The 22,916-nt window shown below is 51.4% G+C and overlaps 3 protein-coding genes across 6 annotated transcripts in view; 1 reads left to right on the forward strand and 2 right to left on the reverse strand.

The window, feature by feature from the left end:
- Syngr4 (synaptogyrin 4) overlaps positions 1-4,333 on the reverse strand; it is a 10,566-nt gene extending 6,233 nt beyond the window's left edge. The window contains exons 1-2 of one of the 2 annotated variants that reach the window (XM_021220556.1): positions 4,238-4,333; positions 3,344-3,544 (exon numbers count right to left, since the gene is read on the reverse strand). In XM_021220556.1, the coding sequence (XP_021076215.1) occupies positions 3,344-3,436 (93 nt within the window). In that variant the 5' untranslated portion in view covers positions 3,437-3,544; positions 4,238-4,333. Of the gene's footprint in view, positions 1-3,343; positions 3,545-4,237 lie in introns of those variants that run through there. The other variant, XM_021220564.1, reaches the window with a different exon arrangement.
- A 343-nt stretch (positions 4,334-4,676) lies between these two features.
- Positions 4,677-21,565, forward strand: Tmem143 (transmembrane protein 143). Of its 2 annotated transcripts, XM_021209180.1 has the most exons (8): positions 4,702-4,728; positions 5,062-5,293; positions 7,503-7,607; positions 12,292-12,486; positions 13,478-13,608; positions 14,833-15,112; positions 20,200-20,389; positions 20,588-21,565. In XM_021209180.1, the coding sequence occupies exons 1-8, from the start codon at positions 4,706-4,708 to the stop codon at positions 20,806-20,808; spliced, it is 1,377 nt and encodes a 458-aa protein (XP_021064839.1). In that variant the 5' UTR covers positions 4,702-4,705; the 3' UTR covers positions 20,809-21,565. The 2 variants fall into 2 exon arrangements, with proteins under 2 accessions (XP_029388921.1, XP_021064839.1); XM_029533061.1 differs by lacking the exon at positions 5,062-5,293 and having other exon boundaries at positions 4,677-4,728; positions 20,588-21,560.
- Positions 21,566-22,265: 700 nt separating this feature from the next.
- Emp3 (epithelial membrane protein 3) overlaps positions 22,266-22,916 on the reverse strand; it is a 4,825-nt gene continuing 4,174 nt past the window's right edge. The window contains exon 5 of one of the 2 annotated variants that reach the window (XM_021208932.1): positions 22,266-22,478. In XM_021208932.1, coding sequence (XP_021064591.1) covers positions 22,309-22,478 — 170 coding nt within the window. In that variant the 3' untranslated portion in view covers positions 22,266-22,308. The remainder of the gene's footprint in view (positions 22,479-22,916) is intronic. The other variant, XM_029542345.1, reaches the window with a different exon arrangement.

Genomic DNA, 22,916 nt, shown 5'->3' on the forward strand with positions numbered 1-22,916 from the left:
ATAAATCTACATCACAGTGCAATGGAAAAAGCCGTATGTGTCAGATTCAGCCAAGCTGTGTGGGCTTGAGCAAGTCATTCAGGCCTTGGAACCTCCATTTCTTAGTGTGTTTATATTGTAAAGAAGGGGAGTGGGGGCTCAGGCCCAGTAAGTGCTCAGGACAAGATGGTTCTCAGAGCTCGCCTAGAAGAAGAAGAAGCAGACTCTTAACCTTAACTGCTCTAGAGTAGAGCCCTTCTGACTTCCAGGCCCCAGGGGCTGTTTACGGTAAAGCCTGGGCATTGGAATGTGGGGAAGGGCACCCACTGTCTGGAGATCTTATTTCTTTGAAGCCTGTGTCCTGTCTCTTTTCTGCACCTTCCATGTCTTGTCTCCGGGACAGAGCAAAGATTCAAGAGTCAAGGCAGCAGTTGGCAGGCGGCATAGAGGACATGAGCACCAGCTGCCCAGAGACTCCCACTGAAGAACCAGGCTAGGGGAAGGAAGAGGACAGTGGGGGAGGGAGATGGCGGCATGGGCAATGTCTGTGACCATAAGGTCTGGCATGGCTGGCTGCCTTTCTCCCAGCTTGCACTGGGCCACACCACCTGGGCTCTCAGCTCCCTGGTCCTTGCCTCTACTTTCTAGGCACTGGAAACAGGGGGTGGATCTGAGTTTGACTCCTTCATCAAATGGGTCACCTTGACAAACCACTCGACCTCTGGAGTCTCAGTTTCCCCTAAGATTATACAAATATGCCCTTGTCATAGGTGTGGTGAGGACAGAAGGTACCAGGAAGTGGTGTGTGGCAGTCATAATTCCTCCATTCTCACAAGGAAGAAAGACAGTGTGGCACCAGTCCCTGCCATGCCAGGTTCCTCCAGCCCTCTCCTCCCTCACAGTCGAGAGTTATTCCAGTGACAATGCTTGCTATTTAAGGAGAGCTCGTCACATGCCAGCCCCCCACTACACAGCCTATGTACTGCTTTCTTTCATCTTCTCAGCAGTTCTGCCCAGGAGGGGGGTATTAGGACTCTCTGGGTCCAGATGAGGACACAAAGGTTCAGAGATGATGTTTCAGGTCACACAGGTATATTCTGACTATGTAAACTACTGAGCCGAAGGGGCCGCCCTGGGAATGAGAGGTACTGCTGCTGCTGCTGCTGGCGGTGTCAGAGACAGCCCATCCAACAGGGTGGCATGTCCCTCCAATGGACACATGGCTAGGATGGGCCTCAAAGCCAGTCCTGTCTGGACTCTGTTCCAGAGGACAGAGAGAAGACACTCTGGCCTGGGAACCTGAGGAAAGACTGGAGTTTAACCCATGGAGGAGGGGATGAATGCTGGCTTCCTAGAGACTCTCCGTGAAGAACCAATCAGAGGGTTGCTCCTGCTCCCACAGCCCTATCTCATCTCGCCATTGCCTCAGTGTCAGTTCTGTTCAGGGGTAACAGCACAACTAGTACAGGCTGGTACAGGCTAGCTGAGCACGGTAGCTCACACCTATAGTCTCAGCACTCAGCGAGGCTCAAGCAGGAGGACCACTGTGACTCCAAGGCTCACTTGGGCTAGGCTACAAATGAGGACCCTGCCTCAAACAACAAAGACAAACCAAAGACAGCCCAGACATAAAGCAGGGGTGGGTTGGTTCAGTGGTTAGGGTTTACCGTGTGTGGTGGTTTGGATGAGACCCCCACAGGCTCAGGTGCTTGGATTTTGGTTTTGTTCTGTGTTTGTTTTGAGTCAGGGTCTTTCTGTGTATTTTTGGCTGTTTTGGAGCTTGCTATATAGACCAGGCTGGCCTCAAACTCAGGCAGATCCTTCTGCCTCTGCCTCTATAGTGCTAGGATTGAAGGTGTGTGCCACCACACATTGGCCAGGCTCATATATTTGAATGCTTGATCCTCAGTTGGTGAAACTGTTTGGTAAAGATTAGGGGATGTGACCGTTTGGAAGGAAGTGTGTCACTAGGGGTGAACTTTGAGTTTTCAAATGCCCATGCTACTCTCTCTCTCTCTCTCTCTCTCTCTCTCTCTCTCTCTCTCTCTCTCTCTCTCTCTCTCTCTCTCCAACTTGCAGATAAGCTCTCAGCTACTGCTCCAGCGCCATGCTTCTTGTCTGCCTGCTGCCTTGCTCCCTGCCATGATGGTCATGGACTCCCCTTTTGAAATGACAAGTAAGCCCCCAATTAAATGCCTTAGTTTTAGTTTCTGAGTTGCCTCGGAGATAGCATCTCTTCACAGCAATAGAAAAGAAACTATGACCCACAGCAGGCTGCTCACGACTGGCTCCAACTCCAGTTCCAGGTGACCTGATCCCCTCTGGCCTCCACCACCACATGCCTGTGGCGCACATAAACTCATGAAGCCACATACATATGCTTCTAAAATTTTTAAAGGGAGAAGGATGCAGTGTGGGTCGCAGCCCATAGACACAGATGGCCCTTGTACTGATGTTCAGAGACGGGCAGTGGCTGGTTGGTTCTATTTCAAGGTTACACAGCACCAGTGGGCTGAATGGGGACTTTGCTCTCGGTGTCCAGATCCCTTGGGAAGACGGTAGTGAGGGCAGGATGCACAGAGAGCATAGGCATCACGCCTGGCACAGTGACAACTCACATCTGCTCCCTGAGTCTGGTGCTTATTGTCTTCCCAGAGCTATGCTTTTTTAAAAAATAGATCTCAGTCCCTGTTTACCCCTCCCCCACCTGAGAAGTGAACATGGATGGGTCCTAGCATCTCCTAGAACTGAGCAGTGCTTCCCCCATTTTTCTGTGTTAACCTTAATGGATGTTGTTCCTGTTCCTTAATGGGACTCCCTGGCATGATGAAGTTTCCTGAATCTATGCTGCCCAACTGGACAAGGCACCTTTGGCAACTAAGCACCTGAGATGTGGCCACCACGGCTGCAGAGTAGCCCATTTGGATCCGATGAGTTGGAACTGGAGTAGCTCCTGTGGCTTGTGGCTATCCCACGGGACAAGCAGTCTTCAAACACTGAGGCCATTTATCAAAATTATAGTTTTTTGGGGGAGGGGGCTTTACTTTTCTTCTCCTTTGAAGGGTTCTTTTTCAGTCTTTCCATTTTCTTACACTGTAACCCAGGCTAGCCTCAAACCTGTGACAATCCTCCTACCCCAGTGTTTTATGTGCCGGTGTTACAGACCTGAGGGGTCCTTTGAGGAGCCCCAGGTTTGAGGGGCTCTTTCTTGTGATGACTCGGTTTATGCTGACAGTGGCTAGTGACCAGATAGTAAAAGGTGGCTTCAGTTTGGGGCTCCCGTCTGCCTGTCTCCCTCTCTGACCACACTGACCCCTTCCCCTCTTACTGGATGTCGCCTATGTCCTGATCCCTAGGGTCTCACCCCTCCGAAGATCCTTGAGATGCTCTTTGGTCTCCTCAGAAAGCGCACAGTCTCACTGTCTGCCAGGTCGTGGAGGCTTTCGGGGAGGTGCATAGTGGCTGCTCTTCTTTGGGTGGCCTGGGAGGTAGGGGCAGGGGTGTTGGGTGCTGCTTTCTGGGCACCACTTCCTGTGTGCCTCAGACCCACCTGAAGGCCCAGCTGCTGCAGGAAAACAGGAATGGGAATGGCAGAGTCAAAGTGCTGGGAGTGGGGAGTACTGGCCCAGCTTGGGTGGGGATGGATGGGCTGAGGGGCTGTTAGGAGCCCCAGGAACAGAGGGGATGGGATGAAGGGCCTGGCTGCTCCTGTTTTCAGTTGTCAGGAATATGGGGTGAGAAACTGTTGGGTGGTCCTAGGTGCTGGAGATGAGAGATGATAGGGTATGTGGGAGGCTCTGGAAATGGGAGCACAGCTGGAAGGCTGCTTCCGGTTCCAGAAGTTGGACATGTAGGCTGATGGGCTATCGGAGGTTTCAGGTGCCGATAAGGGGCCAGAGGGTTCTGGGGGCCCTGGATTTGGGGACTACAGGATGAGGGTGATATGGGGTGGCAGGTCTGCTGGCCCCTCAGAGTGGAGGCATGAGGTAGCGGGGTTAGGGGGGCTGTAGACTGGTCCTTGAGGGAATGCAGCTAGCTTAGGTCTAGAAGACCACGTAGAGCCCAGGAATATTTGAGGTGTTCCTTGGGTCATTTCAGCTGTTTCAGGATGACATATTGTCTCAGACTGAAGCCTCGGAAACCAGCTGCTGCTCGGTATGAGAGTCATGGCAACCTCCTTAGACAAGGGGCTTCCCTTCTAAGGACGTGGGGGCAGAAGTGCTGAGACCCCAGGGGGACACGGGCTTAAGAGAACCACCTCTTCTCCGAGGGCCGAGGACCTGCGCTCGTCTTGTCTGCCTGGCTTCCTCTCCTGCTCCCGGGAGCCACCTCTAGCCTCTTTTTGGGTCCTCTTTTTCCCGCCTTTTCTGTCCTCTACAGATGATTGGCTGCAGCCAAGTCCCGCCCCTTTCCTTTCCGCCTATCCGAACTGACTACGGAAAGGGCGTGGTCTCGGCGGACGTTGGGCGGGTCGCCGTTGGCCCGGCGCGCGCGAGGGCCCGACCCAGCGCCAGATAGCGGACCGGGAGACACGTCTTCAGCGCGTGCGCATTACCTTAAAAAAAAAAAAAAAAAAAAAAAAAAGGACTAGCGATGAGGCATGCGCAGTCGAGATAAAGGCTATTAAATGGTTTCAAGCTGCTCAGGCTCTACGCATGCGCCTTACGGCTTGCTGAAGCCAATCCTCTGAGCCTAGGACTTCTACTGCACATGCGCAGAAGGCTCAATGACAGTCGCGCGTTGGTTAAGGTGAGGGCAGGGTGGGGGATTGCATGGCCCAGGAAGGACGGCCCAGCACCCGTTATTCACTTTTCCTAGTTTTCCAACACTCCTGAGCTCCACCTCGTTGTTTAAGCTTCTCAGAGACCATTTGTACCGCTTCAGGGTTCCTGGGCCTGCAAGATACTCCAAACTAGGACCTCTGACCCTATTCCGGAGCCGACCTAAATGTGCAGTGTAGAAGGAACCGGAAAGGGATCAGAGGGAGGGAGACTGGCCAGGAACTGTCCCCGAAGGGAGGGGTGAGTGGAGGTACTACCTCCAACTGACCTTTGACATCCCCCTTCATTTGCTTATGTTTAGGCTCTGGGAAAGGGGGCAGGCCATGTTGCATGTGACCTGGGGGTCCAAGGTCCGACTATGGTCCCTGGTGCCTGCTCTCCTCGGGACTCCCCGGGCTCTGTCGTCCCTGGAGAACAGGATGGGGGTGTACCGCAAGATGTGGAACCCCAAGGAGCCCTGCGACTGGGCCCAGCAGTACCGCGAGCGCTTCATTCCATTCTCCAAGGAGCAGCTGCTCCGCCTCCTGATACAGGTACCGCCCATCAGTGGTCTAAGGACCTAGAGACTACAGTTTCCAGCTGACCTCGCGACTGCACCGCTCTACCTGCTTTTGAGGTCTGCTCTAGCGCCTCCTGGGAGTTGTAGTTTCTGGTCCCTTTAGCGTTCCTAGTGGGTGCGAGAAAAGTGGAATACAGGGGCTAGAAAGAGCTCCAAGATGAGATGCCTAATGAGCTCTGGACTTGGGCTTCTTCTGAGTCCTTGAACAGGCACCTGGGACATAAGTTTTTCCCTTGAAATAGATATAACTATCATCTTCATAATTACTTTCTACTCCATAATAAACTTGTACCTGCAAAGCCATAATGATAATTATCACACCTTGAGCTCTTTATTCTGTGGCACTGTGCTACATGTTTGTAATGTATAGAACCATCAGAACAATCCAGTAAGAAAGAGGCCACCAACATCCCATTTTACAGGTGTAAAAGCAGAGTGACCCTCCCGAAGCTCCAGTGAGTGACCCATGTGTGTTTGACTCTAAAGCGCACCCCTTACCTCACCCCTGATCTATCCCATAGTTTGAGATTTCAGCCCACCATCACTGTCAGAAGATGATCATTCATTAATATAATAGTTATTTATTGAACACCTGCTATGTATACCAAGTCCTGTGCTAGATTTTATATCCACGTGCATATGTACGAGCACAAACAATCTCATCAAAAATTTCCCCTAGTGACTGAAGAGATGGCTCAGTGGTTAAGAGCACTGACTGCTCTTTCAGAAGTCCTGAGTTCAATTCTCAGCAACCACATGGTGGCCCACAACCATCTGTAATGGGATTCAATGCCCTCTTCTGGTATGTCTGAAGACAGCAACAGTGTACTCATATAAATAAAAATAATTATTAAAAATTTCCTCGAGTTAGTCTGAGAAGATGGCTTAGCAGTTAGGAGCATTTGTTACTCTTGCAGAGGACCCCAGGATCTGTTTCTAGCAACCACATGATAACTCACATCCACCCATAGTGCTAGTTCCAGGGGATCCAGAGCCCTTTTCTGACCTCTGCTGGCACATATGTGGTGCACATACATGCAATCAAAACACACATATTTGTAAACACACAATAAATAAGATTCTCCCTGGAGTCAGGTGGGCCCATCATGTCCCTCAGAAATGGCTTCACTGAACCTCAGTTTCCTCTTTTGAAAAACTGAAGTTTTAATTCCATCCACCCCATCCCTTCTCTGGAGGATGATGTTCTGCTAAGGAAGAACAACTGCCACAGAGCACACGTTCTGTGGATGTGCAGCCGCCACAGAGCACACGTTCTGTGGATGTGCAGCTGGTGGCAGAGCAGGTGCCTCTGCATCCTGTAGATTTCTCTTCCCTGTGCTATGCTGGGTCTGTACAATTGACCAAATCAGTTTTTAAAGATTTATTTATTTATTTTATGCATATGAGTACACCACCATTGCTCTCTTCAAACACACCAGAAGAGGACACCGGACCCCATTACTGATGGTTGTGAGCCACCATGTGGTTGCTGGGAATTGAACTCAGGACCTCTGGAAGAACGTTGGTGCTCTTAACCACTGAGTCATCTCTCCAGCCCGACCAAATAAGTTTTTGTTTTTTTTTTTTTTTTTAAGATTTATTTATTTGGGCTGGTGAGATGGCTCAGTGGATAAGAGCACCCGACTGCTCTTCCGAAGGTCCAGAGTTCAAATCCCGGCAACCACATGGTGGCTCACAACCATCCGTAACAAGATCTGACGCCCTCTTCTGGAGTGTCTGAAGACAACTACAGTGTACTTACATATAATAAATAAATAAATCTTTAAAAAAAAAAGATTTATTTATTTATTATATGTAAGTATACTGTAGCTGTGTTCACACATCACTTTTTCTTCTCTCTCTGGCCTGCTCGCTCTGGCCCCAAGATTTATTTATTTATCATATGTAAGTACACTGTAGCTATCTTTAGACATCCCAGAAGAGGGCATCAGATCTCATTATGGATGGTTGTGAGCCACCATGTGGTTACTGAGACTTGAACTCAGGACCTTTGGAAGAGCAGTCAGTGCTCTTAACCACTGAGCCATCTCTCCAGCCCTCAGATCAGTTTTCAAATACAAATTAAAAGCCCAGAATTCCCATCCTGTATGTGGGTTGTCTTGAAAGGGTTCCTCTGGAGGAAGAGGAGAGAGGCCTAACTGGGTTTTCTTTCTGGGTGTCAGGAGTTCCACTCCAGTCCAGCGGAGAGAGCAGCTTTGGAGGCATTCTCAGCTCACGTGGACTTCTGTACCCTGTTTCACTACCATCAGCTCCTGGCCAGGCTGCAGGTGAGGATGGCTCTCCAGTCCTGCTGTGCGTGTTTGCTCATCATCTGTTTAGTATGGTGTGACAGATACCTGCTTGGAGCCTGGCGCTCTCTTATGTTCTGAGGACTCTGCCGTGGCCAGGACAGATGTGGTCATATCCTCATGGAGCAGGCATGGGGATGGCAGGGTGGGATAGGAACTAAAATGAATGTAAAACATGTCTGGCTGAGGGATCTGCAGGGAGAAGGGACTGGGGTGTCCTTGAACTCATAGAGACCCATACTTCTGCCTCCCCTGTGCTGAGGTTAAGTGTGCACCAGTGCCTGGAGGAAGTTAGTTATTTCAGTTGGACAGCAGAAGGAGACTGGAAGGCTCTTGACACTGAGACTGTCATGGAGTTAGTGTTGTTTCAGACTAGGATATTGTAACAGAAAGGCTGTCGGTTGGCTGTTGTATACACTAGTGTGTCTCCTCAGGGACATGCGGCTTTACTTTGAGCTCAGAGTGTTCAGGATCTGGGGTTCAGTGAGGGTTGCTTCCTCAATCAGAGTGGGTGCTCTCACCGTGTCCGCTCTGGGGTTTCTTGTAAGGATGTTGATCTCCACTCGGTCTTTATGTCTCTTCCCCTAAGTCTAATCTGTTACTATCACATCTTGGCGTGGAGGCTGACCTTTTTCTCTAGCCCTTCCATAGATTAGACAGAAACTGAGTGGTCTAGGCGCAGCCATAGGTCACAGTGACAGTGACGGCACCTGAAGTAGTCAGGGCTGCAGGCCAACCAGGTGCTCACCCTGAAGGCTATCCCTAGGTTAGGGGTTCTTCTCACCACTGCTGAGGGGTTGAACCTTCTTGGAATGCATAAGGTGGGGACCCCTTAAACTTCTGAGCTGGCTTTCCACACCCTCCTCTAGCTGCCCTTGAACAGGAGCAACCCTTCAGAGCCCTGTGTGCACACTGTGTCCCGCAGCCCTCTCTGCTGCTGCCAGCCCCATGTAAAGGTGGGAAGAGAGAGTCAGCTCCGCGAAGTTACCCTCTGACCGCTGCAGTGTGGTGCGTGTGTGCCCCTCCATCATACACAAACACACCAGTATTACATAGACGTTTTGTAGGGCCTCACAGGTATACCCTCCTGCTTCCCAGGGGCAATGGCAACCTTGGCAGGGTTTCGTTTATTTATTTATTGGTGTGTGATCTCACTGGTAGCCCAGGCTGGCCTCACATCCACAAATGCACAATCCTCCTGCCTCCCAAGCACTAAAGGAGTTTTGTAAATAATTGGCAGATCTGGGTATGCCCATACCTCAGTTTTCACATCTGTAAGTAAGAATCACAATGGTCCCATTTTTACATGCTAGCAATGTACCTCTAACTTGCTTCAAGCATCACAGAAAAATGTGCAGAATTTTCACTCACTCTTTCCGTCTTCTGTGGAGATTTCATGGTGCTGTGCAGAGAATGGGCTGGCACAAGGCCCATGGGACTCGAGGGTATCAGTGTGGTTTTGAGCCCATTCAAATGGGGAGGTCCTGAATTGGAGAGAAGGCTCAGCAGTTAAAGCTTGTTGCTCTTACAGAGGACCTGAGTTCAGTTCCCAGCACCCACACGGTGGTTCACAACTATCCACAACCGTGGTTCCAGGGTATCCTGTTGACCTTTTGTACTTCTGTGGGCTTAAGTGGTACACATGCATACGTGCAGGCAAAGCACTCATACACATAAAATAAATCTTGAAGATTGAAACAAACAAGCAAAACTAAATGAGAAGCTTGTGGGGGTTAGATTTGTATTGCTGGTGGGGAACAGTGAGCTGGGAAACACATCCATCTGTGCTGGGCAGCAGACACAGAGGAGGGGCAAGCAGGGAAGTGGGAGGGAGGGAAGGGAAGGAGCTTGGGGAGGGGGAGCATCAGACCATGTGCCATGTTTAAGTTTCTAGCTTGAAGCTCTCAGAGGAGAACTTGGCTGGTGGCAATGCATAAAGGGCACAGCTCCTCTTCTCCCCTCAGCCTTGAAGGCTCCAGCTTCAGTGTCAGTCATGCAATCTCTCAAGGTCATTCTGGGCATCTGTGGGTGTGGCCTATGACTGATTGTGGGTGTGGCCTATGACTGACTGTGGGTGTGGTCGATGGCTGACTTTGCTTGAGTCTTGCCCTGGTCCCTGCATCTCCCTGCTCATTGGTATTGGACATCTATCAACCTTTGCTCAGGCTCTTCCGTATGGAATACCTTCTGCTGTCTTGTGGTGCATGCCCAGAGGTTGTTCTGATGTCCTGAGACCTTGTGTCCCTCCAGTGTGTGTCACAATGTCTAGGACAAATCATACCTGGATCAGATAGGCTGGCAGCTGGGATTCTTGCTGCTCCTTCCCTCCCTCCCAGAGCCTTGGGGGTGGTCATCAGTACAGAAGATGAGGGGGCTAGGGCCGCTTTTGAGGGGGTATTAAGGTCTTGATAAGATTCACACTTCATTCCAAATGAAGTGGAAGTCTCTGAGGCATGGCTTTGTGGGAGAGTTTTAAGTGGGCAGAATCAAGCAGGTAAGAAAAGTTCCCTCCCATGGGAGTGGGGGGGATCAGGAGAGATAAGGGGGTTCAGGTTGTGACGTCAGGAGTATGGGGTGATGATAGGAAGGAATCTGCAGATGAAATATCTTGGAAGGGGTCTGACTGGGAACACCTGAGGCAGGACATCTTGGGGAGCCGGTCTGAAGAGGAAATGAAGAGTCTTTTGATGAAGTGCTGGGCCGAAGTGATTTGAAGCTCGTGTGAGAGTGTGAGGGGTGTGGTCAGTGCTTAGGCTTAGTTGTCCACACAGAGCCTATGCAAGGGTTTCCAGGCAGGACGCCCCGTGGGGCCCTGGGACACAGTTCATTCCGTGATGCTCCTCCTCTGCCCTGTGTGGGACCCGCTGGGTCTGTCTCTGTTTTACCTTCTCCTTACATTGTTTTGCAGCCCCAGGATCTTACACATACAGATATTCTATCTGCTAAGCCACGCCCCCAAACCCTCAATAGGGGAGTCTAGACAAATGTTCTACTACTGAATTTTATCAGGTGCCTTATCCATCCATCCATTCATTCATTCATTCGTTCATTCATTCACTTTTGAGACAGCGTGTTGTAAAATCTTCAAGCTGGTTTTGAGCTTTCAGTTTTGCTTCGGTCTTTTTAGAAGATGGGAAGACATGCCTGTGCCATCTTCTGCTTTATCTTTTTAAAAAAATATTCATTTTATGTGTGTATGAGTCTTTAGACACAGCAGAAGAGGGCATCTGATTTCCATTACAGATGGTTGTGAGCCACCATGTGGTTGCTGGGAATTAAACTCAGGAGAAGAGTAGTCAGTGCTCTTAACCACTGAGCCATCTCTCCAGCCCTGCTTTATCTTCAGTACGGGGAGGTTAGTCAGGTTCAGCTACGAGAAGGGGCACAGGGGGACCAGGGAGAAGACATTTACTTTTCTCACTATTCTAGAGGAAGGTGCCATGCCCCATTGTGCTGGGCTACATGAGGCAGGCACAGGATGGGGGGAGCTCTTTTGGCATTCCTAGGACAGCCAGGGCAGAAGCAGAAAGCTCAGGATTGCACTACAGGATGAGACCTTCTGCAGGTTTGGAGCTGGGGGCTGTGCATGGTGTGGCCTCTGGTGGTCTGGCGCCCAGCCCTGGGATGAAGCCTCAGAGGAAATGGTCTTCTCTGAGGAGGGGCTGGAGGCGTGCGGCAGCTCTGACTGACCGCTTTGCACAGCTCAGACATGCTTCTGGCGGGGACTTTGCCGATGCTAGGAGGACCATGTCTTCAACAGTCTGAAAGGTTTTTGTTTTAGCCATCCCAGGCTGGTCTTGAACTTGTGATATTCCTGTTTTAATTTCCTGAGAGCTGGGATGACAGCGTAATCCACCAGGCCCCATCAAAACACTTCCTAGCCTTCTTCAAGGATTCCCCAGCCAAAATGCATGCAGCCCACTGGCCTAATCTACAGATTTTCAGGCTCTCAGCTTCAGCAGGCCAGGCGGGGTGTGAGGCTTGCACAACAAGTTGCAGTAGAAATTCAGAGGCGTGGTTGTCATCTCCACTCCGTCCTTGCGTGGGCCTATCTCCTAGGACACTGCTCTTAGTCTCCCCAGGGCCGTGGCTCTGGTCCCCTGCAGCCTCTTTGCTGACGGTGAGGCCACCCGCTCAGGACAGCCCTCAGAGGGAAGCTGGAAGAGCTGCTGAGGCTGTCTGCACAGGGTTTTGGCTTTTTTCTATTTTCATTTTATGCATGTTGGTGTTTTGACTATGTATGTTTCTGTGTGAGGTTGGCAGCTCCTTAGACGTTACAGACAGCTGTGAGCTGCCATGTAGGTGCTGGGAATTGAACCCCAGTTCTCTGGAAGAACAGTCATCTCTCCAGCACCATTTTTTTTTTTTTTCTTTTTGAAACAGGGTCTCACCGTGTTGCCCCTGCTAACCTGGGACTTCTTATGTAGACCAGGCTGGGCTCTAACTCAACAGAGATCGCATGCCCCTGCCTCCCAAGTGCTGGGGTTAGAGGTGTGCACCATCATGTCTAGCTGCACAGTGCTTTAGGGTACAGTGTGTGGCAGGGTAGCACAGGGTAGCTTGGAGGAGAGGATAGGGGAGGTGAGCTTAGGCTTTCTCAGTCCTCTGGGGCCCACATTACCCAGGTTGTGAACTCCCTGTGTCTCCTGTCATCTTTCCTCAGGCCTTGTATGACCCCATCAACCCCGACAGGGAGACCCTGGACCAGCCGTCCCTTACTGACCCCGAGCGCCTGTCCAGCGAGAAGGATGTGCTCCAGGCTCTGAAGCCCCTGCTGGCCCAGGCCAACTTCTCTCCACTCTCTGAAGATGCCCTGGCCTATGCACTAGTCGTCCATCACCCTCAGGATGAGGTCCAGGTACCTGGAGGAGCCATGTTTGCTAGCCTAGAGGAAGCACACTTCCCTCCCCCGTCAGGCGAGGGTCATCAGATGAAGGTCTCAGGCACAGTGCTGGCACCTAAGAAGATTTTATGATAACAGTGTAAAATCATCCCAGGGGTTGGACAGATAGTCCATGGCTAAGAGCACTTGCTGCTCTTGTAGGGGACTAGTACCCACGTGGTCACTCACAAGTCCGTAATTCCAGTTCCAGGAGATCCATTGTCCTTTCCTGGCTTTTACAGGCACCAGGCATGCATGCAGTACCCTTACATACATGAAGACCAAACACCTGTACACATAAAATAAAAATAAATCTTAAAAAAAAAATAATTCAAAGGCTGGACGTGGTGGCATACACCTTTAATCCCAGCACTCGGGAAGCAGAGGCAGGTGGATCTCTGTGAGTTCAATGTCAGCCTGGTCTACAGAGCAAGTTCCAGTCTAGTCAGGACTACATAGTGAGACCCTTTCTCAGTATTCCCTGAAAATTTTTTATCTATAAAGATTCCATCAAAAAATAACAAAAACCCTCTCGATCCCCTCCTCCTTAAAGTCAACAAAATTGGGAAGAAATACTAAAACCTTCCAGTTTTACATCCTAGTGAACTTTAAGATCTGTTTTTCCTAGACATACTGTCACATTTTGTGAAGTGTCCAGCCAGTGGTGGTAAGACATAGCTTAAGTGACAATGTCTTGTCCTTGTAGTTGCTTCATAAATGGAGACTCTTAAAACCAATGCTAACTTTTGGCTCTAAGAAGATTCTTACACGTAGGGCCACCCTAGAGGTGGTACCCTTCTGCAGTGCTCCCCACAAAGCTCATAGGTGACTACTACCCACCCACCCACACTGCATGTTCAGCAACAAAAGGCAGGGACCATTTCTGGCTAGGTCGAGCATTCTAGTTCCTTGCCTGTAACACCTGGCTCATGTTCAGCTACTTCTGCTTCCTTTCCCCCCTCGGCAGGTGACAATAAATTTGGATCAGTATATCTACATACAGTTCTGGGCCTTGGGCCAGAGAGTTGGGCAGATGCCCCACAAGTCCAGTGTGGGCTCCAAGCGTGGCTTCTTCAGAAAGTTGCCCCCTGTGGAGAGGTGAGGAGGCCCTTGTTCCCCAGTTGCAGCAAAAGAGAGCCAGGCTTGAGTTGGGGGGAACTGACAGGTCACTGTCTGGCTTTGGTGTCTCGGGCCCCTGGGAGAAGTCCAGAGATGGGAGGTACAGATTGTCCAAGTGCATCCTCTTCTTCCCAAGAGAAAGTAAGGATTACTGATTCCAGAGGAAGAGAGGGGAGGGTCAGCCCTCCACTGAATGAGGAAAATTGAGAATCAGAGAGGGGACATGTCCTGAAGAAGTGGCACAGCCATGATTCTGATGAACAACTGACAGGTCCATTAAGAAGTTATATAATTAACCAGCCCTACCCCATGGCTGAACATGTGACTTACTTCCAGTCTCTTGTGGTTAAATAGCTTTCTCAAAGGCCATGTAGCACGGAGATGTGGAGTTTTAGATGTGTGTTAGTCAGAGTTCTTTAAAGGAACAGGTCTCTCTCTGTCTCTCTCTGTCTCTCTCTCTGTCTCTCTCTCTGTCTCTCTTTCTCTCTCTCTGTCTCTCTGTCTCTCTCTCTCTCTCTCTCTCTGTGTGTCTCTGTGTCTCTGTGTCTGTCTCTGTCTCTGTCTCTCTCTGTCTCTCTGTCTCTCTCTCTCTCTCTCACACACACATACACACATACACACACACACTGGGTTTATTAGACTGTCTTTCAGGCTGTATTTAGGGTAGTCTAGTGGCTGCCTTGTGATGGAAAGGCTAAGACTCAGTAGTTGTTCAGTCCTGGGGGTTTCTGGAGAGCTGCTGATTGGACCCCTGAAGCTGGGGCTAACAGGAGGAGGACCGCTCTGCAGCAGGGCACCCTTGCCAGTGAGAGTGAGAGCAGGTAGGCAACCCCAGAAGCTCCCTCTTGTCCGTTTATTAATTTTGAGACATGGTCTTCCATATGTTGCTTTGACTGGCCTGGAACTCACTGTGTAGACCAGGCTGGCCTCAAACTCAGGAAGATCTACCTGCCTCTGCCTCCTGAATGCTAGAATCAAGGTGTCGGTCACAGGCCTTTTATACGGGTTATCACTAGAAAGTGGGTTGCCACCTTTTAGAATGGGTCTTCCCACCTCAAAAATCCAGTCAAGAAAATTCCTCCCAGGAGCACCCAGAGGCTTGGGTTTTAGATGATTCCCATCAATGTGGCAACCGGGATGAGCCGTCACAAGGGGAGAGGGCTCTGGCCGCCCCGCGCTCACTTCCTCCTTTCTGGTCCCCAGGAGATATTTCAAGCGTGTGGTGTTGGCTGCCCGGACAAAAGGAGGGCACCTGGTCCTGAAGAGCTTCAAGGATACCCCGCTGGAGGGCTTAGAGCAGCTGCTGCCGGAGCTGAAGGTGCGCACGCCCGTGCTGCAGCGCGCCCTGCTCAACCTCATGCTGGTGGTGTCGGGCGTCATGATCTTCGTCAATGTGGGCATGGTGATACTGTCTGACCTCAAGATGGCCACCTCGCTGCTGCTGCTGCTCTTTGCCGCCTTCATGGGCGTGAAGGCCTCCAAGGTGAGCACCCTTGGCTCCTTGCTCCACGGGCTGCACAGCCAGATCTCCTGTACTTTCGGTTCTTCCACACATTGTTCTGGGTGCACAATGACCTTACGTCCTTTAAATTCCTTTATCAGCCCCCTGCGCCCTGACAGGGCTCTCACTCTTCCCGCCTCAGTTTCTTCACTGGCATTTTTAAGAACGTAGTGAAGGTTATCCACTTTGGAGCTCGACTGACCGGCTAGGAGTATGACTCTACTGTTCTGTCTTAGCATCTCTGTAGCCCAGCTCTGTCGCTGCAGAATGACAGTGATGAGGAGACCTGACATAGAGGGGTGGACAGGGACTCGATGGGAGCCTGGCACTGCACAGGAAGTACCATGTGGCCTCACTGCTGAGGTGATGATGGTCACGACAGTGCGACTCTTTGCCCCTACGTTTCCTTCCTGGAGGGTATTATCACTGACAGAGCCAACTCAAGCCCCAAATGACAGGTTTGGAAATTCAGGGTCTGGACCTGGAAGTTGTATATGTTTTAATAAGCGCCCTTTCTGAGCAGCAGCGAGGCGTTCGGGCCTCCTCAGACTGGGGTTGCTCACCAGCTGGGATTCAGGGTCATGAGGTCAGGTGATGCTGACACCCAACTTGTGTTCTGACCATTGAATGCCCTGTTGGCTGAGGCGGCTGGGAAGGGTGGCCTTTCTCAGTTCTGTGGTAGCAATATCTGTCTAAGTTAGGATTTTACTGCTGTGAACAGATCCCATGACCAAGGCAAGTCTTATAAAGGACAACATTTAATTGGGGCTGGTTTACAGGTTCAGAGGTTCAGTCAATTATCATCATGGCGGCAAGCATGGCAGCATCCAGGCAGGCATGGTACAGAAGGAACTGAGAGTTCTACATCTTCATCTGAAGGCTACTAGCAGAATACTGGCTCCCAGGCAGCTAGGACAAAGGTATTAAAGCCCATACCCACAAGGCCACACTACTCCAAAAGGACACACCTCCCAACAGGGCTACTCCCTGGGCCCAGCATACAAACGATCCCATTCTACTCCCTGGCCCCCATAGGCTTGTCCAGACTCATGAGTCTGTGAGAGCTGTGTCTAGCCATAGCATAATTTAAAAAGTACATTTAGTCCAACTTCCAAAGTCCCCATAGCCTATAGCAGTATCAACAATGTCAAAAGTCCAAAGTCTCTTCTGAGATCCACCCAGTCACTTAACTGTAATCCCCTAATCGAGACAGGAACCCAGTTCACCAGACTCCAAACCCTGCATCTCCGTGGCTCATGTCAAAGTACTCTTCAGATCTCCAAATCCCAAATCCTTTTCCTTCTCTTTTTTTTTGGGGGGGTGGTGGTGGTGAGGGGTTGGGTTTTTTGTTTTTTGTTTTGTTTTTTTCTTTTTGTTTTTTTGAGACAGGGTTTCTCTGTGTAGCTCTGGCTGTCCTGAAACTCTCTCTGTAGACCAGGCTGGCCTCGAACTCAGAATCTGCCTGCCTCTGCCTCCCAAGTGCTGGGATTAAAGGCGTGCGCCACCACCACCCAGCAGTATAAATATTTTTACCTTAGACTCAGGTAGATTCTTCAGACAAGGGCAAAAAGCAGCCACATTCTTCACCACAATACCACAAAACAGTCTCTAGGCCACATCCTGAAATTCTTCTCCACTGAACCCCCTTGGACCCAGGTCTGTACAGTTCAAGTCAATCTCACCAACAAAATCTTCCATATTTGTATTAAGCCCCATTTAAAGCATTCCACTGCTTTCCAAATTCAAAACCCCAAATCCACATCATTCCAAACAAAAGCATGGTCAGGCCTGTCACAGCAGTATCCCAGGCCCTGGGACCAACTTCTGTTTTAATTAAGGTTTTACTGCTGTGGACACCATGACCAAGGTAATTCTTATTAAGGACAGCATTTAATTGGGACTGGCTTACAGGTTCAGAGGTTCAGTTCATTATCATCAAGGCGGGAGCATGGCAGCACAGGAGGAACTGTGAGCCCTACATCTTCATCTGAAGGCTGCTAGCAGAAGACTGACTCCCAGGCAGCTAGGACAAGGGTGTTAAAGCCCACACCCACAAGGCCACACACACCTATTCCAACAAGGCTACACCTCCCAACAGTGCCACTCCCAGGCCAAGCATAGACAAACCATCACACTGCCTCAGAGTGTAGCTGCCATGAGCTGTGTGTGGTGACCTGTCAGTCACTTCCCAGCTCACCAGTTCTCAAGCTGCTTTCAGCAGTTCTGACGGGCTCTCTCTCAGGAAGAACTGTGGCAAATCCATACTGGCCACAGGAAGATTGGCCACCCAGGGCCAGCACAAGGAGTGGGGAGAGGAGTGTGCAGCAAGGACTGAGATAAGGCCCAGGGTGGCCTGCATGGTCGCTTCATGCCCACTCATCATTCTGGGCTTTCTCCTCAGGGTACCAGGGAGGAGGTTAAAAGGGGAGGAGTGACTGGGCCATGGAGGGCAGGACGGAAAGCAGGGAGGCTAGAGGGTGCTTGCTCCCTAGAGGGCTGTGGAGCCCTACAGAGTGGAAGGGCCCTGTTCATCCAGTTCTAGTGTTCTGATTACTCATTCATTCATACTCCAGCTGCAGTCCTGTGCTGACCTCCCACTGAGCCAACTCCCAGCCATCCACATCTCTTAAGTCTTCATTCCTCCTGTGTTCAGTGCCCCCAGGTTTGCTGTACCACAGGCCCCTCTCCTGAACCTTTCCTGCAGAACTCTGCTGGGGAGCTCTGTGCCTTGAGTCTCTGTGGCTGGGCCTGGGGCGGTGGTTCTCGCTGGCCGCTATAGCCAGCACCTCTCAACCCCACCCGGCCTTCTTACTACCTGGTGGGGGCCCTGCTCAGCTTACCTTGTGGTTAGCTGAATCCTTTACTTACCCCCCCCGAGCCCCAGTCTCTGCTCTGTGTGTTTGTGACACCTAACCTCCTCCCTGCTTCCCTGGACTCTGCATTTGCATGTTCTGTCCGCTCTGAATGATTCTTTCTCACTGGGCTGGTCACCCTCTCCTTCTCTCATCTCTTGGCCAGAGGCCATCAGCTCCCTGAGACCTTCCTGGATCACTAGGGCTGGAATGGCACTCTGGACTCCCTACCACAGCCTGCCTTCTCTGTGCAGAGCGGGCCAGGGCAGCCTGGAGGCTGGGAATGTAGGCCCTGTTAGGGGGCAGAGGCCTGTGGACACAGGTTAGGTGGCATGGGCTGTAGGACCTGAGGGTGCATCCACTCTCTGGCCAGCCTTGAGGATGAGGCAGTGTTTCTAAGAACAGACTGGGGTGTGTTGCTCATTTAAAGACCCATGATCCGAGGGGCCGGGGGCTGGGGGACACATTTGGGCACAGCAGTGTTTGCTGTGTGGGCTGCTCTAGGACTGGGGTTTAGAGTTTTAAATTCTGAGCTAGGAAGGCTATGAGCAGAGGGTAGGAAGATGGGGCCAGGGAAGAGGCGGGCATCATGATGGGTAAGGGGCAGACAAGCTGGCCAGGCAGGAGGAATGAGGACGGTGGTAGGCTGTGGCCTGTGACCCATAGAAGGTAGGACTGCCAGGGTGGGGCATGGGGAGTTGGGAGCACGTTTGCATGCCACGGTGGCATGCTCCTTTAGCCCTGAGAACTCTGCACTACAGGCTGGGCAGATGAAGATAGGAGACTGAAGAACTCCTGCCTCTGTGGCAGTTGAGTTCCAAAGCAGGGACAGAATCCGTGGTGTAGGCTCTTGAGAAGAGAGTCTGGCCACACAGCCATGTTGGAAGGTCCCCGGATGTGACAGGGCAGGCTGGATTGTGGCATGCGAGGGTGGGCCTCGAAGCTCTGCCCTTACACTGCCAGCATGTGTCCTGACTTCTGGGCCCTCCCCACAGCACCCTTGTAAATAGACAGTGCTACTCTAGACCACACTCACTCAAGGCCTTGGAGCTGCTAGGAGCCGCGCAGGGCACAGCACGGCTGTGAGCTCATCCATCCTGGCTAACAGTGGGTCTGTAGTGTGGGCAAGGGCCAGACTGAGGGAGTGGAGGGGCCAGGCTGCACCCCGTGCCCTTTACCTGCAGATCTCTTTACAGTGTAGTAGCTTAAACGGTTCTTTTTCAACTATGGAAAGGTTCAAATAGACACAGAAATAGGGTCACCTGCACCCAGTGTTCGGTTTACAACAATCTGATTGCATCGTAATACACCCATCTGTCTGTACTGAGTCATTATGAAGTGAATTTAGATGTTATTTGGGAATATGGAAGAATACTTCACAGGGATGTACTGGGCTTAGAATTTCCTAGGCCCACCAACCAAAGAACACACATAGGCTGGACCTGGCCTCCTGCACATATATAGCAGATGTGCAGCTGGGTCTTCGCGTAGAGACCACATGGAGTGGGGGCTGTCCCAAACGCTGTTGCCCGTCTGTGGGATGTGTTCTTCTAGCTGGGCTGCCTCGTCTGCCTCAGTGGGGGAGGATGGACCTAGCCTCACAGAGACTTGATGTGCCAGGGTGGGGGATACCCAGGGGGAGGAGAAGGGGAAGGATTGTGGGAGGGAGTGAGCAGGGATATAAAGTGAATAAGTGGGCTGGTGAGATGGCTCAGTGGATAAGAGCACCTGACTGCCCTTCCAAAGGTCCTGAGTTCAAATCCCAGCAACCACATGGTGGCTCACAGCCATCTGTAACAAGATCTGACTCCCTCTTCTGGAGTGTCTGAAGACAGCTACAGTGTACTTACATGTAATAAATAAATAAATAAATAAAACATTTATTAAAAAAAAAAGATTTAAAAAAAATAAAGTGAATAAGTAAAAAATAATAATTAAACTATTCTAACACACACACGAGAGAGAGAGAGAGAGAGAGAGAGAGAGAGAGAGAGAGAGAGAGAGAGAATATATTTCTCCTAGGCAAAAACTCATGTTTGAAATCTTTGCATAAACCCATTAACATGTGGCCAGAAAGCAAAGCCCTGGTCGAGAGAGTCTGCTTTGGCCTAAACCCAGCCCCAACCCCAACCCAAAGTTGATCTTAAGCAGCAGGTGGCTAGGGCACTCCAGTGCTGTGTGGCCCTGCATCGTGCGTCTAAGCCTGTACTCCCACAGGTGTTTGGGCAGCGCCGCAGTGCCCAGGCGCTGGAGCTGGCACATGTGCTGTACTACCGAAGCACATCCAACAACTCAGAGCTGCTCAGTGCCCTGGCGCTCCGAGCACAGGAGGAGCATATCAAGGAAGCCCTCCTGGCTCACAGCTTCCTAGCCCGCCGGCCAGGGGGCTCCCAAGGCAAACCTGAAGGTAAGTCGTCCTTCCTGCCGTTGATAGGCCTTTCCTGTTACCTCCCAGGCCCTCCCTGCTGTCCCCAGGCCCTCCCTGCTGTCCCCCAGGCCCTCCCTGCTGTCTCCCAGGCCCTCCCTGCTGTCCCTCAGGCTCTCCCTGCTGTCCCTCAGGCCAGGTTTCTTCTAGCTACAACGTGGACACTGTCTCTCCCTACAGAGACCTCCAGGTGGCTGCAGTCTGAAGTGGAAAGCTGGCTTCTGGCCCAGTCAGGCTGTGATGTAACCTTCAATGGACCTCGGGCCCTGGCCCATTTGCAAGCACTGACCCCCAGCTTTGGACTGTTTCCACCACCCGAATTGCCACAACTGGACCCGATGGTCCTAGGCACTCCGGAGTCCCCGCAGGCTGTGCTGGATGGCAGCCACCCCTCACCCTGACCACTTACTACCAGGCCCTGTGCTGGCAGGGTCCCAAGCGCCGCCTCCTCCATGGCACACTGTCAGTTGTGGCAACTGCATCTCCTTCCTGGACTTTCAGTTGTTGACAGGCTATTATTTCTCCTAGGCCATTAATTTTGCTATGCTATAGACTTAAGAGTAGCCAATCGGGGCTGCTGGCAGTTGCTAGGCAGCCTCCCGAGGCCAACCAATCAAAACCGTTTATTTCAACTTGTTATTTTATTTCTTAGACCCGCCTCTGGCGGGAACCTCACCAAGGTCGGTAGAGGAGGCGGGATTTGGGGAGGCTCACACAGCTGCTGAATTGCAGCTGCCAGCCTTGGCCACATTGAGATGGGCCAGGCTGTGAAAGCTGCATGGGTGCGGGGAGGAGGGATGGGGGTGGGAGGGGAGCTGCTTTATTTTCTATTTAACCTGCGCAGAACTGCTCGCCACAGGCACCTGAGCCATTTGCCCCTGGCACACAGTGGGTGACAGACACTGGCCACAGGCAGCCAATCGGAATGTCTGGAGGAACCTCTTCAGATTCCATGTAAGATGAGCCATCTGTTCTGCAGCTCATCTGTTCCAGTTGGAGGCACTGGAAACTTCCTGCCCCAAAGAAGACTTGCAGGATTCCACCCCAAGATCACTCCAGCAGGCTCCATGGCCTGCTCTGCCTGGCTGCAGCAATCCCGTTAGCCTGGGTCTCCCTGTCTGTGTACCCTCTTCCAAAGGAATAAATCATGCTTAATAACTCTGGATTAGTGTGACTGTAGGTAAAGGGAGGTTGGGGGTCAAAATCCTGGAAAGAGGGTGTGGCTGGGTCTGGGACTGGACCCTTAGAAGCAAGCACTCATGCCTGAGGAGGGTTTGCCTGCAAGAGTCTGAATCTTAAACAGGAAGACAGGGTTCAGGAATGCGGATCAATCATCAGACAGGGTGCAGGAGTGCGGATCGATCATCAGACAGGGTGCAGGAGTGCGGATCGATCATCAGACAGGGTGCAGGAGTGCGGATCGATCATCAGACAGGGTGCAGGAGTGCAGATTGATCATCACACAGTGGCGCGCAGCCAAAAAGTAGGTGCCTGGGAAATCAGCTGATACCCACTGCCTGAGAGTAGAGGAAGGAATCCGATTGTCTGTAGAGGTGGCCTTTGTTGGTGAGGGAAGGGTTAGGGTCTACAACGCAGGGAAGAACCTTTTCAATAGGAAACAGCCAGTCATGTAGTGCCTGGGTCAGAGAGGAGGTACGGGAGAGACCATCAACTCAGAATGCACGGCAGCCTGGGCTCCTGAGAGTGACGCCACAGAAGCTGGAACAGGGAGAGGGGCACCCTGGGGTAGCTGGTTTCAGCCAGTGTCCCAGTGTCCCAGGGCGCAGAGTCTGGGAGTTAAGCTCTGGATGAGGCCAAAAGAGAACAGGGGTTGTTAAGGAAGGAGGGGGAGCCAGTCAGGTTCGTGGTTAAATGAATTTATTTTCTAGGGGACACAGCACTCATTCACGTTTTCGCAGGTGGATGTAGACAATGCCGCTGACCAGAGCAAGTGGGAAAGCCACCCAGGCCAGGGCAAAGCAGTAACCGAAGCTGCCCCCACTTGGGTGCTTTGCCAGGATTTCCTCGGCGTGGATGGCATAGATGAGTGCCCCGGAGAACACAGCTGCACCTGCGGGACCACCAATAGCAGTGTGGGACTGGGTGCACAGGAGGCCGCACTGCCCTAGGTCCTCAGCGGCCTCCCAGAACCACCACCACCTCTGGTCCCTAACTGCTCATCTGCGAAATAAGGCCATGACAGCTCTATTATCCATGGAACCTTTTTGAGTTTTTTCATGAGCCAAACATACACACATGAGATAAGTAAAATGAGGGGGGTTCTCTGGGAACCCAGGAAGATGTTTTCAAAATCACCATATTAACTCAGCCCTTTGCAAACTGGAACCAAAAAAATTTAAAAAAGAAAAAATAGAACTGTGCCTTCAGAGCTCATTGGCCTCTTCATCCCCCCCCCAGAGCTCATTGGCCTCTTCATTCCCCCCCCCCAGAGCTCATTGGCCTCTTCATCCCCCCCCAGAGCTCATTGGCCTCTTCATCCCCCCCCAGA

The sequence above is a fragment of the Mus pahari genome, chromosome 1 (assembly GCF_900095145.1).
Source record: "Mus pahari chromosome 1, PAHARI_EIJ_v1.1, whole genome shotgun sequence".
Classification (NCBI taxonomy): Eukaryota; Metazoa; Chordata; class Mammalia; order Rodentia; family Muridae; genus Mus; species Mus pahari.

Coding starts and splice junctions, on each gene's coding strand:
- Tmem143 (XM_021209180.1), top strand. CDS start 4,706: ATGACAGTCGCGCGTTGGTTAAG. Junction 4,729..5,061: donor ACAGTCGCGCGTTGGTTAAG/GTGAGGGCAGGG, acceptor GCTTATGTTTAG/GCTCTGGGAAAGGGGGCAGG. Junction 7,608..12,291: donor AGCTCCTGGCCAGGCTGCAG/GTGAGGATGGCT, acceptor ATCTTTCCTCAG/GCCTTGTATGACCCCATCAA.